The 13,266-nt window shown below is 57.4% G+C and overlaps 1 protein-coding gene across 1 annotated transcript in view; it reads left to right on the top strand.

Moving 5' to 3' along the window:
- Positions 1–13,266, top strand: part of HMCN2 (hemicentin 2) — a 151,392-nt gene that overhangs the window by 50,604 nt on the left and 87,522 nt on the right. Inside the window, exon 23 of the mRNA XM_071216527.1 lies at positions 10,439–10,566. Within this exon, the coding sequence (XP_071072628.1) occupies positions 10,439–10,566 (128 nt within the window). The remainder of the gene's footprint in view (positions 1–10,438; positions 10,567–13,266) is intronic.

Genomic DNA, 13,266 nt, shown 5'->3' with positions numbered 1-13,266 from the left:
GTCTTTGAGAGCTTCCAGACAGGTTCTGGAACCCTAGCTCTGCAGGCCCCTGCCCCTGACACCCACACACGTGTCTGGGTCTTGGAACATCTGCGGGGTTCTTCCTGAACCCTGAAGCTGATATCCATGCACCCCTGAGTATGTTGGGGGGGTCGTGTGCCAGCTGGGGGACTGGGAGCCGCGTGGGGCTGTGTCTGCAGGGGGTGCCGCTGCGGCCCCCTGCCAGGGGGGGTGACGGGCTCCGCGCTCTAAGGCTCTGGAAGCCTGTGTCTGTCCCGGGAAAGCCTGTCCTGGCTCCTTGGCTGGGTGATGGTTTATTTACGACTTGTTACTGAAACGGGGAACCACATTCCTATTTGTTCACCCCTCCTTGTTGTGATGTGTTAATAGATCAACCGGGAGCCATAAATCTGCGAGAACCACTTTTGCAATCCTAGAATTTTGTTCTGTTCTTTCTCCCTTGCCCTCTCCACTTCTTTCTGGCTTACATTTTTCTCTTGAGACTTGTGAGATTCCCAGAGTTTAACCAAATGAGGAGTAAAATATGCCTGGGATGGGGGCTGGGGGGTGGGGGGACCGGCTCAGACCTGAGCTCATCAGACCCGAGTGTGAGTCCTGGCTGGTTTCTTACAAGTCGTGTGACCGCAGGCAGCCACGAGCTCCTCTTAGCCGGCTTCTCCCTCTGTAAAATGAACTTTATTACAATGCTGCTCTCGTGATAGGAGGACGGATATGCAATGTTTATATGTTGTTAAGTGCCCAAAAGATGCTCGTTTTGATATTATTTTCCTGCTGTTGCTATTCACAACCGAAGGCAGCATTTCCAGCTTTTAAAAACTCATCGTCATCATCTTATCACATCCATTATCTCATTTAATCCTCATGGACATTTAAAAATACATAAAACGGCTTTATTGAGATATAATTCACATACCATACAATAAATCTGTTTGCAGTGGTTTTTAGTGTACTTCAGAGTGGAGCAACCATCGCCATAATCAATTTTAAAACACTTTCATCACCCTCCCAAAACACCCTGAACCCAACAGCAATCTCGTGCATTCCCGCCCCCACTCCCCACCCCAGCCGGAGGCAGCCACTTCCTCTTCTGGACATTTCCTACAAGTGGAATCGTGCATACGCATGTGGCCTTCTGTGCCTGGCTTCCTTCACCTAGCACACTGTCTCCAAGGTCCATCTAGATGGTAGCCTGTACCACAACTTCATTTCTTTTTCTCACTGGGTAATATTCCATTGTATGGATATACCACATTTGGTGTATCCTTCACAGGTTGATGGACCTTGGGATTGTTTCCACTTTGGGGCTATTATGAGTAGCCTCGGTGGTTTTTATTGTATTTTAAAATTCATTGCCCTGAGGCTCACCGACAACTTTCCCACACAGAAGGAAGGCCAGGTGCTCAGATAGACACAGCCCCCCTTTAATCCCACAGTAATTCAGCCGGGACTGGCGAGTTTAGACTCCTGGGGGCACCACACTGAGCGGAGGGCCTGGGCCCGGCCGTCCCGCCTCCCCGAGAGAGGCCTGCAGCTCGGCTTCTCCGCCGCCGGCCTGCAAGCTCCGCACGAGAGAACGAGCGGACGCGGCGGGTGCTCAGCCCCTTCAGAACCCAGGACCCAGCCCGCTCCCGCTACTGGAAGAGGCGCCGCCCGCCACGCACGTCCCCACGCGCGCTCCTCCTTCCCTCGCGGGCGGCGTGTGCTCCTTGCTCTCGGCGGTGCTGCCTCCGCGGCCCGCCCTTGTCCCCAGGGGCGCGCATGCGCCCGCTCGTGCAGGTGTCTTTCCTCGGCTCTGTGCCCACCTCGGCTGGGGTTCTCGGCCCGGGCTACAGTTAGGACTGCCAGGGACCTCAAAGCTTCGGGGTAATTCTGTGGTGTAGTCGGGGCTGAGACCCTGCTGTTGGGTCAGGCTCCTCCTCCTCCCCTGCCAGCCACCCTGGAGGGGCAGGGCTGAGGGGCCTCATCCCCAGGCCGCCAGGGGGCCCGGAAGCCCACGGAGCATGGAGAAACGGGGTCGCGACCTTCCACTGCCTGGCCCTGGGCCTTGGCGTGCAGACAGCGAGGAGCACACCAGATGCAGACGTAGCCCCGAGGGTACACACAGCACAGAGCCACGAGGCTGCCCCGAGGGTACACACAGCCACAGAACCGCCCCGAGGGTACACACAGCCACAGAACCGCCCCGAGGGTACACATAGCCACTGAACAGCCCCGAGGGTACACACAGCACAGAGCCACGAGGCAGCCCCGAGGGTACACACAGCCACGGAACAGCCCTGAGGGTACACATAGCCACGGAACAGCCCCGAGGGTACACACAGCCACAGAACAGCCCTGAGGGTATACACAGCCATGGAACAGCCCCGAGGGTACACACAGCACAGAGCCACGAGGCAGCCCCGAGGGTACACACAGCCACGGAACAGCCGGGAGGGTACACACAGCCACGGAACAGCCCCGAGGGTACACATAGCACAGAGCCACGAGGCAGCCCCGAGGGTACACACAGCCACGGAACAGCCCCGAGGGTACACACAGCCACGGAACAGCCCCGAGGGTACACACAGCACAGAGCCACGAGGCAGCCCCGAGGGTACACACAGCACAGAGCCACTAGGCAGCCCCGAGGGTACACACAGCCACGGAACAGCCCCGAGGGTACACACAGCACAGAGCCACGAGGCAGCCCCGATGGTACACACAGCCACGGAACAGCCCCGAGGGTATACACAGCCACAGAACAGCCTTGAGGATACACATAGCACAGAGCCACGAGGCAGCCCCGAGGGTACACACAGCCACGGAACAGCCCCGAGGGTACACATGGCACAGAGCCACGAGGCAGCCCCGAGGGTACACATAGCCACGAGAGAGTCATGAGAGTACACACAGCCACGAGACAGCCGTGAGGGTGCATACAGCACAGAGCCACAGGGCAGCCCCGAGGGTACACACAGCACACAGCCATGAGACAGCCGTGAGGGTACACACAGCATAGAGCCTCAGGACAGTCCTGAGGGTACACACAGCCATGAAACAGCCCTGAAGGTACACACAACACAGAGCCACGAGGCAGCCGTGAGGGTACACACAACCACGAGACAGCCCCGAGGGTATACACAGCACACAGCCACAAGACAGCTGTGAGGGTGCACACAGCACAGAGCCTCAGGACAGCCCCGAGGGTACACACAGCCATGAAACAGCTGTGAGGGTACACATAGCCACGAGAGAGCCATGAGAGTACACACAGCCACGAGACAGCCGTGAGGGTGCATACAGCACAGAGCCACGGGGCAGCCCCGAGGGTACACACAGCACACAGCCATGAGACAGCCGTGAGGGTACACACAGCACAGAGCCTCAGGACAGCTCCGAGGGTACACACAGCCATGAAACAGCTGTGAGGGTACACACAGCACACAGCCACAAGACAGCCATAAGCATACATGCAGCACACAGCCATGAGCACACCCAGATGCAGCACGTGGACGTGTGTACAGCACACAGCCACAAGCACAGCAGACATGGTCTCAGACATGGACATACCCTGACATATATGCAGTGGGCTTGTGGGCTTCTGGGCCAAGGTCAGACGGGCAACTGCTTCCTCTGGATAATATTCTAAACTCTTCGGCATCCTAGACCACCCTCCACGACCACTGAGTCAGAAAGTCATAATAAAGAGAGAACACGCCAGGAGCTCGAGGAGCTAGCAAATTGGAAACCTCCCGCCTGCGTCCACAATCCCCTTGGATTCATTAGTGCATGTAGATGTGTTTATAGGGTTAAGCTTCGAGCATCTTCTATTCTGCTATCTTTGATTTTTTTCCCCCCTAATTTACCATTTTTCTTGATTCATCCTGGCCCATGTCACTCGCTTTTCATTTTAAAGGGCAAAATAACATTCCAGGGCACTCGGCTCTCACGGTTGCTAAGTTGCTGTTTGGGGCTTGTGCTTAATTGCATTTTAGGCAGTAATAAATGGGCAACTGGAACATCTTTGCCCAAATGCTCCTCTTTTATCTTCTGGGTCATCTCCTGGGTATGGTCCTGAAAGCAAATGACTGAGTCCAAGGATGGGAGTGTTCACTGGACGCTTGTTGTTTTTGAAAAGAGCATCAGAGTTGTGAATTCAAAATCCAAGTCAACAGTATTTATTGAGCAATACCCTGTGCCCAGGACTGTGCTGAGCAGCACCGGAGGGAGGCGACACAGGCTCTGCCTGTGTGTGAGATCAGGTGGCAGCAGACCTGGGGCCCCAGCTAAGCTTTGCCCCAGCTTGCTGCATGAACTCGAACAAGCCCCTGCCCCTCCCTGGACCTCAGTTTTCCCATCTGAGAAATGAAAGGGCTGGAGCCGGCGATGGTTGTCTGAGCATCTCGCCTCCTGGTCCCATGATTCAGCCTGGGGATGCTGGGGTGAGGCGGTGTTTCTAGGCAACAGTGTTTGTTTGTGGTTCTCATGTGGGGCCGGGACAGCTGTGAGCCCTCCTGGCTCCAGCTCTGGCTCTGGGGGGCAGCCAGCCAGGGTCCCACACACGGCCAAGTCCAGCCACATTGAGAGAAGGGGGGGGCCGCGGGGAGGGGAGCGGTGAGAAGCTGGAGCTGCTTCTGAAAGGCTGCTCCTGGCTTTCTTATTTTTCGACTCCCACCACCTTCCCGTGTCCCACCCTTGAGGACGCTGCAGGTCACAAAGCACACCCACCCCCGTCCTGGGAGGGGGCTGGTGCCTGTTATCCAGAGCTCTGCTGCCCGCCAGGTTTGGCTGTTGGAAGTTGTTGGTGAGAATGCACGTGGAGGGTGCTTAGCCTGGCAGTGGCATTCAGGAAGTGCTCAATAGTTACCAGCTGCCGCCAGCATCTGCACCGTCCAGCGTCGCTGGAGAGCTGGTTGTCCGGGTTCTCTTGCTCTGTCTCTCATCCTGCACTTGCCCTGTGGTTCTCAAAGGTCAGCCTCAGGCCCCTCTTTCCAGAGCCTCCGCTTGGGAGCATCTGTGGGTTCCTTGCAAGAGCGCGTGGTGGAGGTGAGGCCAGTGAGGAGATGAAGGCCCGTCAGGCCCACCGCCAGCCCCGGCAGCCCTGCGTGAAGGTGGCGCGGCGGGCCTCGTGAGGCGGCTGCCCGTGGGCTCTGCGGGTGAGGCTCGGCCCGCTGGAGGTCTGGGTAGATGGAGGCCTGTGCTGCTCACGGGGCAGCTGCTCCTGAGGGCTCTGTGCTCACCCGAGGAGGGTGGAGGTCTGCAGAACGGAGCGGTCAGGGGTGGACGTGGCGCCGCAAACTGCATGAGAGGTAGCCGGAGGGGCGGGCCCAGCTGACCACCCCTGCGGCGAGAGCCCCTGACGCAGACCCACTTCCTGTGCCTCCTCCGCAGCAGCTGGCCCAGCGCCAGCCCGTGGCCCTGCTCAGTGAATGAATGAATGAGCGATTGGCTGGGCTGGACCCTAGGCCACTCAGAGCAGGGCAAGGTTAACAAGGCCTGGGGCCATCGGGGAAGGCTCCCTGGAAGAGCCAGAGCCTGTGCTGCCTCGAGGGGTGTCTGGGAGGCAGGAGAGAGGTGGGAGACGGTGGGAGCCAAGGTCGGCTGCCTCTCCCCCAGTCCTCTCCATCTCACTAGCAGAAACGATAGCCTACCCCGGTACACAAGTTAGATGTCCCCATGTTTTCCTGCCTCCCCTTCTTACTGCACTCACCTGATGTATCGGTCCCCTGCCTCCAAGGTAGGATGGGGAGTGAGTGTAAGGAGGGCATGGCCAGGGGCAGCTGGAATTGGACATCGAATAATTATTGGGCATCTACTCTAGGCCAGGGCAGGTGTTTAGGCCTGGGGATATGCCAGCGGCCAAGGCACACCTGGCTCTTCCTCCATGGAGCCATCAGACAGTGACAGGTAAGCACGGGTGTGATAAATGCCCCCGAGGGCTTCAGGCACACGTGAGGGGGAGCCGGGCCTTGTCTGAGGCATCTGGGAGGGCTGCTCTGAGGAGGTGACTTTTAAGCTGAGCCACAAAGGATGAGCAGGAGTTGGAGAAGCATGCCAGAGCGTCGAAGGCGTGTGTTGGCAAGGAGGCAGACGGTGTCACCTGGAGACCTGCATTGTTCGGAGCACTTTCTATTGGATGGCCTTGGGTCTCTGTGGGCAGGTAGGGCCTCCTTAGAGTTTGGGACGGCACTCTGCCCCGGGGTGGGAGCTCCTGGCAGGTCGCTGGACCCTCAGATTCCTCACCACCTGACATCAGCTTGCCCTGGGCTGGCTGGGTGAGCCTCGCTGCCGACAGCAGAGGCTCAGCTCTAGGGGATGTCATAAACAGGAAATTCCCCGCGAATGTCTCCGCATGTTCTCATCAGGCGCTGTACAGAGCCATCTGGCTGCACGTGCTGTGAATTCTGCTCCAGTTAGCGACACGGCACGCTCCACAGCAGCCTGTTCTGGGGGCTCGGTGTCCTCCTATTTCCACTCACCTCTCCCCTGCCACCGGCTTCCTTCCCAGACCCCCCGCTGAGCTTCCAGGCACGGGTGGATGGACAGAGGCATTCCCAGAAACCCTCTGACCCCAGGCTGTCTCCAGTGGCCCAACAGCTGCTACTTTGCCCTTTTGCCAAGGGACAGTGGAACTTGCACAGGGCTCTGTGCCAGATCTGGGCTAGGTTCTGGGAATCAAAAGGCAAATTAGACAGATGGGGTGTGCCTTAGCCCACAGTGTAAGAAGGGAGGCAGGCAGGTAATAAGCAATTATAAGCCAGTGTGGTAAGGGCTATGATGGGAGAAGTACAGAGAGTTGCAGGAGCCCGTAGGAGGCATCTCTGGCTTGGGGCATCCTGGCAGCCTCCCTGGAAGAGGTGATGTCTAATTATTGAAGGATGAGCAAGAGTTATCCGGGTAAACAGGTAATTCACAGGAGGTGGAAGAGAAAGCATGTTCAAAGGTGTGGAGGTGAGACAGACCTGGCCTGTCTGAGGAAGAACAAGGGGTCCAGGTCTGCCATGTGGGGTTCATGTGGTGAGGTTGGGGGGGGAGGGGCTGGACTGAGCAGGTTCCACACAGGCCACGATATTGTACTTGGGTTTTGTCCGGGGAGTAGTGGGTGGCCACTGAGGGGTTTAGAGCAGAACACTGACATGCCATGTTGAGCAGGCACAGGCTCTGGGCAGGCACTGGGTCCTTTGGCCTCTGGAGGCCACAGTGTGTCCATCTGTAAAATGGATTCTCCCTTTTCTCTTTTCTTCTTTTGTGATACAGCAAGTAGCATCCCCTTTGTTGGAAGTGATCTAGGTGCTGGTCATAAGAAAAACAAGATGTCTGCCCTTATTGTGGAGAGTTGTTTCCATTTTTGGAAGTTGCTTGTATTTTCTCCCCAGAACTCTCACTTCTTTTTTTGCCACTCCCCCTGCTCCCCCCTCCCCCAGGTGGCTCCCTTCTCTGCTTGTTGTTTTGTGCTTTTTGTCTTCTTGTTGTTTGTGCTCATTTTTTGTTCATTGCTTGTTGTTTTTGCTTGTTGTCTGCTTGTTGTTTGTTTCTTTAGGAGGCACTGGGAACCGAACCGGGGCCTCCCATGTGGGAGGGAGGCGCTTAACTGCTTGAGCCACATCTGCTCTGAACTCCTGCTTCTTATCCTTTTAAGGGGTTGGTGAGGGAAAGGGGGTGTGGGGATTCTATGGGCCTTAAAGTTTTCAGAAGAACTAGAAGGCAACCTCTGAGATAGCTGGAGCCTAGAGTGGCCTTTTCAAATATGAAGAAAGCAAGGCTCAGAGATGTCAACTGCTGTACCTGAAATTGCTCAGCATGTTTGTAGCAGCACTGGACCTTGAATCCAGGACTTCAGATCCCCAGTCCAAACCTCTTTCCACTGACCCACATCAAGCTGTTTTGCCAGCCAAGGTGTTGCAGCAAAGTCTGGGGAGCGCACCGCATCCCAGTGCTGACTGTGGTTGGGTATATATGTTTCAGCGCTGGTTTGATGGGTGTTGACATGTCAACATTATTTAACTTAAAAGAAGTGATGGGGCAGTGGGTGGAGCTCAGTGGTTGAGCACCTGCTTCCCATGTCTAAGGTCCTGGGTTCAATCCCCAGTACTTCCTTAAAAAAAAGAAAAGCCAAGCTGGAGAAGCAAAGCCATGTAGGTGAAATATCTATTGCCGGAATAAATAAACACCTGGGTGGTGTTTTTCCTCTTTTCCTCCTCACTTTAAAGATTAAGTGACTTGCTCAGTGTTGCCCAGCTGGCTGGAGACAGGGAGCTAGAACCTAGACACTGGTGGGGCTCATGTTTATTGAGCACTCACTATGCCCCAGGCCCGTGGGCTTTCGTGCTTCCTATCATTTATCCTCACCACCTCCTGTGAGATGGAGAGGCTTAGCATTCCCATGTTCCAGATGAGGAAACGGAGGCTCAGGGAGATGGACTCCTTGGCCATGGTCATCCTGTAAGGTCGCGCTGGGGCCATTTGCTGTCCCAGCCCTGCTTCCATCTCCTCGCCACACTGCTTCTCGGGGTAGGGGCACCTCCTTGCATCCCGGGTCGTGTTCCCAGGGGTGTCAGAGCCACTGGAACTTGTTAAACCCCCAGTCCCTGCCCCGCACTGCTGAATTAGAGTCTTTGGGGGTGAGCCTGGGACTCTGTATGTTTCACAGGTTCCTGGGGGATTCTGATGAGAACCACACTCTGCAAGGTGTGAGCAGTTGGCCCCACCCATTAGAGGGCGGTGGGTGAGCCTGTGGCCCAGGAGTTCCGTGAAGGAAGAAAGGGAAGAAGAGAAGGGATAGGGGGGAGGGAAGGAGGAAGCGAGGGAGAGGGAGAGAGAAGGAAGGGAAGGGCCCAAATGTTTACCTAAAGGGGAATAAAGTAATACATTGCTGTATGGTGATACAAAGGAATGCTATACAATAATGAAAATGAATGAGCCTGACCTACACACATCTGCATGATGCCATTTATATAAATGCTTTAAAGCAGACAAAACAGCATCATGTGTTGTCTATGGAGGTGCAGCCATCACCATCGTAACAGCTAACCTCTGTTGAGTGCTGCTCTGTTCCAGGCACTGTTCTTAGAATGAAGTCATCCAATCCTCTTGACAGTCCTATGGGGGATAAGTTTGATTATTTCCTCTGTTTTCCAAAGTGCGACCACTGGGACCCAGAAAGCCTACGTGACTTGCTCGGCTTTACACGGCAGGCACGTGGCAGAGCAGGGCTGGAACCCAGGTGGTCTGGCCCGCAGCCTGGACTCCCGCGGTCCCGGCCAAGCGAGTCGTTCACAACAGTCCTGAGAAGACTTGCGCCACGCACCTGCTGGATGATTGGGGCAAACTGATGGAGGGTGTCGCCGGGCAGGGGGAGTTCTTACTCCCTTTAAAGACGGGGGACCTGAGGCCCAGGAGAGCGAAGCAAGTCCCCCAGAGTGAATTGCTAGGGACGTTGACCTGTTTCATATCCGTGTGCCCAGCATTTTGCCTGCAGCCTCTTACGTGATTCTCGTAGCTTCCCTGGGAGGTGGGAGCTTCCCTGATCCCCATTTTGCAGAGTTGAAAACCGAGGCTCAGCAGAAAAGGGCCCAGGCCTGGCGGCTCCTCGGAGGCCTGGAGGAGCGGCGGTGGAGTTTCCCGCCCCCGTGCCGGCTGCTGGCTCTTTGGGCCAGCCGGGGCCGTGGCCGCAGCTGCCCTCCCGCCCTCAGAGGCAGGCGTGTGGGGAGCCGGCGCTTATGGGCCAGTGATGTCATGTCTGCAGGGGCCACGTGACGGCCGGCCCAGCTGCAGGGGCCTGGCTGGCGGTGCATCCTCATGGGATGGGGGCCAGGTGCCTTCAGCCAGGTGGGCTGTCAGAAGGGCAGGACTCAGCAGCTTCCTCCTGGAGGGCGCCCAGCACAGTGCTGGGCAGCAGAATGCCGAAAAGCATTTAGACGCCGGGGTCCTCGGGCTGCTCCCACCAAGTGTGGGGGCCTCCCCCCGACCCCGCAGGACTGCAGGAGCCCCCGCGGGGGCTCGGGGTCGAGGGTGGGCTGGCCTATGCGTTGGAGGCGGGCGAGTCCCTGCCAGCAGCCAGCCGGCATCAAGCGGTGACCGGGTCCAGCCCTGGCAGGCCACAGTGGAAGCCATCCCAGAGGCAGGCCCTCTTATTACTCCCGCTTCCAGATGGGGAAGTGGAGGCTGTAAGAGGGGAAGCCACTTGCCCACGATCACACAGCTAGGAAGGGTTCAGAGTTTGGACTCAAACTCAAGCCCATGGGTTCCTAGTCCAGTGCGCTTTCTCTGTTACACCAGCGCGGGCTGAGGCTGAAGGGGCCGGGTGGCTGGGCAGCGGGCCCTGCCTCAATCACGGAAGGCTTCCTGGCACAGGTGGCTGGTTTGAGTTGGGCTTTGAGACCTTCCCAGCGGGACCAGAGCCGGTTAGGGCCTCACCAGCGTCCCCTCATTCCTGCAGGCATGGCCTTCTTCCATCGGGCTCCCTGCGCCTGGCCCAGGTGCAGGTCAGTGACAGCGGCCGCTACGAGTGCACAGCCAGTAACCCTGCGGGGGCTGCCTCCCGTCGCTACATCCTCGGGGTCCAAGGTAGAGCCCGGGCCGGTGGCCCGTCTCCCCCTACCCCCATTGCCCTGCCCTCCGTCTCCTTCCCAGGCCTCCTCTGTGCCCCCTGCCAGCTCCCTGCGGGCTCCGCTCCCCCAGCCCGCTCTGAGCCTCAACTCGCCAGGCCCCCGCCCCGCCCTCCAGCTCTCTTTCTCCTGCCCCCGCAGCTTCCGTGCTGCTCACGTCCCCTCTCTCCTCCTCCGCCGCCCCGTCTTAGTTTCTGAGCCTGCTTAAAGCCAATACCACGAAATGGTTCAGCTTTAATCAATGGGGAATTATTAGCTTCCAGGCTGAAGCTGAGAGGCCATGCTTTCTTCCCAGAGACCAGCTACCGGGGCACCCCTGGGCGCCCCTGCCACGGGGCAAGGCGCAGGGCGGCATCTGCCGTCTCTCCTGGCTTTTCTGGGTTTCGTTGCTCTCGGCTTCTCTCTCTCTCTGTGCATCTCGTTTATAAAGGACTCCAGTAACAGAATTAAGACCCGTCCTGAAGGAGGCGGGTACACCGTGATTGAGGTCGCCTCAGAAGAGCCTCCTCCCAACGGGTTCACGCCACGGGTCGGACTAGGTTTAAGAATGCGTTTTTCTGGGGCACATTCAGTTTCACACCACCACAACCCCCCTTCTCCACCTCTCCTCCTTGGTTGGCTCAAAGGGGCTGTTCAGAGAACCCCTGAGATGGGGGGCCCAGAGGGAGCTCGGTGGTGGGGCCCGAGGGGCCGGTGAGGACGCGGGAAGGGGCAGGGAGGGTCTGCGAGCGTCTGCCCCGCGCCGGGAGCCGGGGTTTGGTGGCGTTAAGAGGCAGAGGCTCATGGGATGCCTCTCTGGCCCCCTCCTGCCCCTGTGAGGCCCTTTCCAAGCCCCTGCCTGCACGCAGCCAATGTGGTGCTTTGTACCCCGAAAACAGTCGTCCTTGCCCTTTAGTGAGCACCTGCTGTGCCAGGCACCGGGCTAAGCTCGCACGTGTTGCCCCTCGCCGGGCTGTGATTTGGTGGTTCCTAATCACACCATCAAGGTTCTGGTTCTCGGCCCAACCGGGGCGCCAGGGGTGAGCGTTCACCAGGGTATCCAGTCAGCGCAAACCACTATGTCAGAGGCAGGGAATCTGTCATCTCAGAGGGCCCCGGGGAGACTCCAAAGACGGCTCAGCTAACTATGGCCTGCGGCTGAAAGTGGTCCCACCTGTTTTTGTGTGACCTGTGAGTGAAGAATGGTTTCTACATTTTTAAATGATTGGGGAAAAAAGAAAATTTCATGACAAGAAATCATATGAACTTAAATTTCAGCCTTCGTAGGTAAGGTGTAGTTGAGCGCAGCGACAGCCATCCCTTTGCACATCGTGTATAGCCGAGGCAACAGCAAAGTCGAGTAGCTGAGCGACACTATGTGGCCTACAAAGATGACAATATTTACTATGTGGCCTTTTACAGAAGACGTTTGCTGACCCCTCCTCTACCCTAATGCCCCATTTTGCAGGGGAACAGACTGAGGCCCAGAGAAAGAGGGAGGCTCAGAGGTTTGCCGTGGGTTTGTTCAAGTTGTAAGAAAGACACAGAAGCAGGAAAAATAAAGAACAGAGACTCGGAGTGGGCGGAGCTGGGTTTGCATCCTGGCTCCGCCACTGACTGGCTGTGTGACCTTAGGCCAGTGGCTTGGCTTCCCCTCTGTAAAGTGGGGGCCCCAATAATTCTGATCCCATCATTGTCAGAGGGTATAGACAATGCACTTGGCAAGTGGAAGATATTGTTTTCAGCAAGTGTCTTTGGAGAGAGAGTGACGGACGGGCAGGCAGAGCAGGTGCACCCTGTGCTCCTGGGAAGAGAGCCCTCCTGGGCAGCCAGGCTCATTTTCTGGGAAACAGGGTGGGTGTTTCCCAGCTTCTCCTGAGGGCCCACTCCACTCGTTCCAGCGCCCTGTACAGCACCCAGCGAGGGGAGGCCCCGGGGCTCTGAGAATTCACCTGGGCCATTCCGGTCTCGCCCCACGTGAGGCCTCCTGGACTCCTGGCCACACAGACCCAGGGGCTGTGCCAGCTCTAGCTCCTGTAGCTGAGCAAGTGGGGGACTCAGGCTAAAGCACGCCGCTTTCCAGGGCCTGTTTCCTAGGGAAGACTGAAAACGGAGAATGAGAAGGGACCTTGAAAACACAGATGCCAGAAGGAGCGGAAGCCCCCATCTTCACCATTAACCACGGGAGGGCAGGGAAGGAGTGACGCAGAAATAGCAGGACGCATTCTGGCCCCTGTGGGCCAGGCACTGCCCTGGCTGCTTTGTTACTGAGCAGCATCTCGCTTCATCTTTGGGCGGCTTTGTTATGAGGGGAAACTGAGGTGCTGGCCAGCGTGGGGCTCACACAGGGTCCCATGGCCTCTGAGGGGCCGAGCTGGGATTCCAACCTCAGCTGACTTACCTGGGGCATGCCTTTGAGGCTCCTTTGCATGTGCTGCCTCCCAACCTTGCTGTGTGACTCTGAGGCAGTCTCTCTGCCCCTCTGGGCTTCAAATTCCCCCTGTGAGCACTGAGCTGGGCGTTTCCAGGTGGAGGTTCTCAAGGGGTGCCTGGGTGGGGGCGGGTCTGGGGCAGGGTTGTGGAATGAACAAGCTAACTACCAAGGAGTGAGTGTCCCATGCAGGCGAGAGGCGGACTCCACTCCCTTCTGGGGGTCCAAACAGGGGTCCTGATGCCCTCT

The sequence above is a fragment of the Dasypus novemcinctus genome, chromosome 8, assembly GCF_030445035.2.
Source record: "Dasypus novemcinctus isolate mDasNov1 chromosome 8, mDasNov1.1.hap2, whole genome shotgun sequence".
Classification (NCBI taxonomy): Eukaryota; Metazoa; Chordata; class Mammalia; order Cingulata; family Dasypodidae; genus Dasypus; species Dasypus novemcinctus.
Note: the sequence above shows the minus strand (reverse complement) of the source record. Positions and strands in the feature narration are given on the sequence as shown.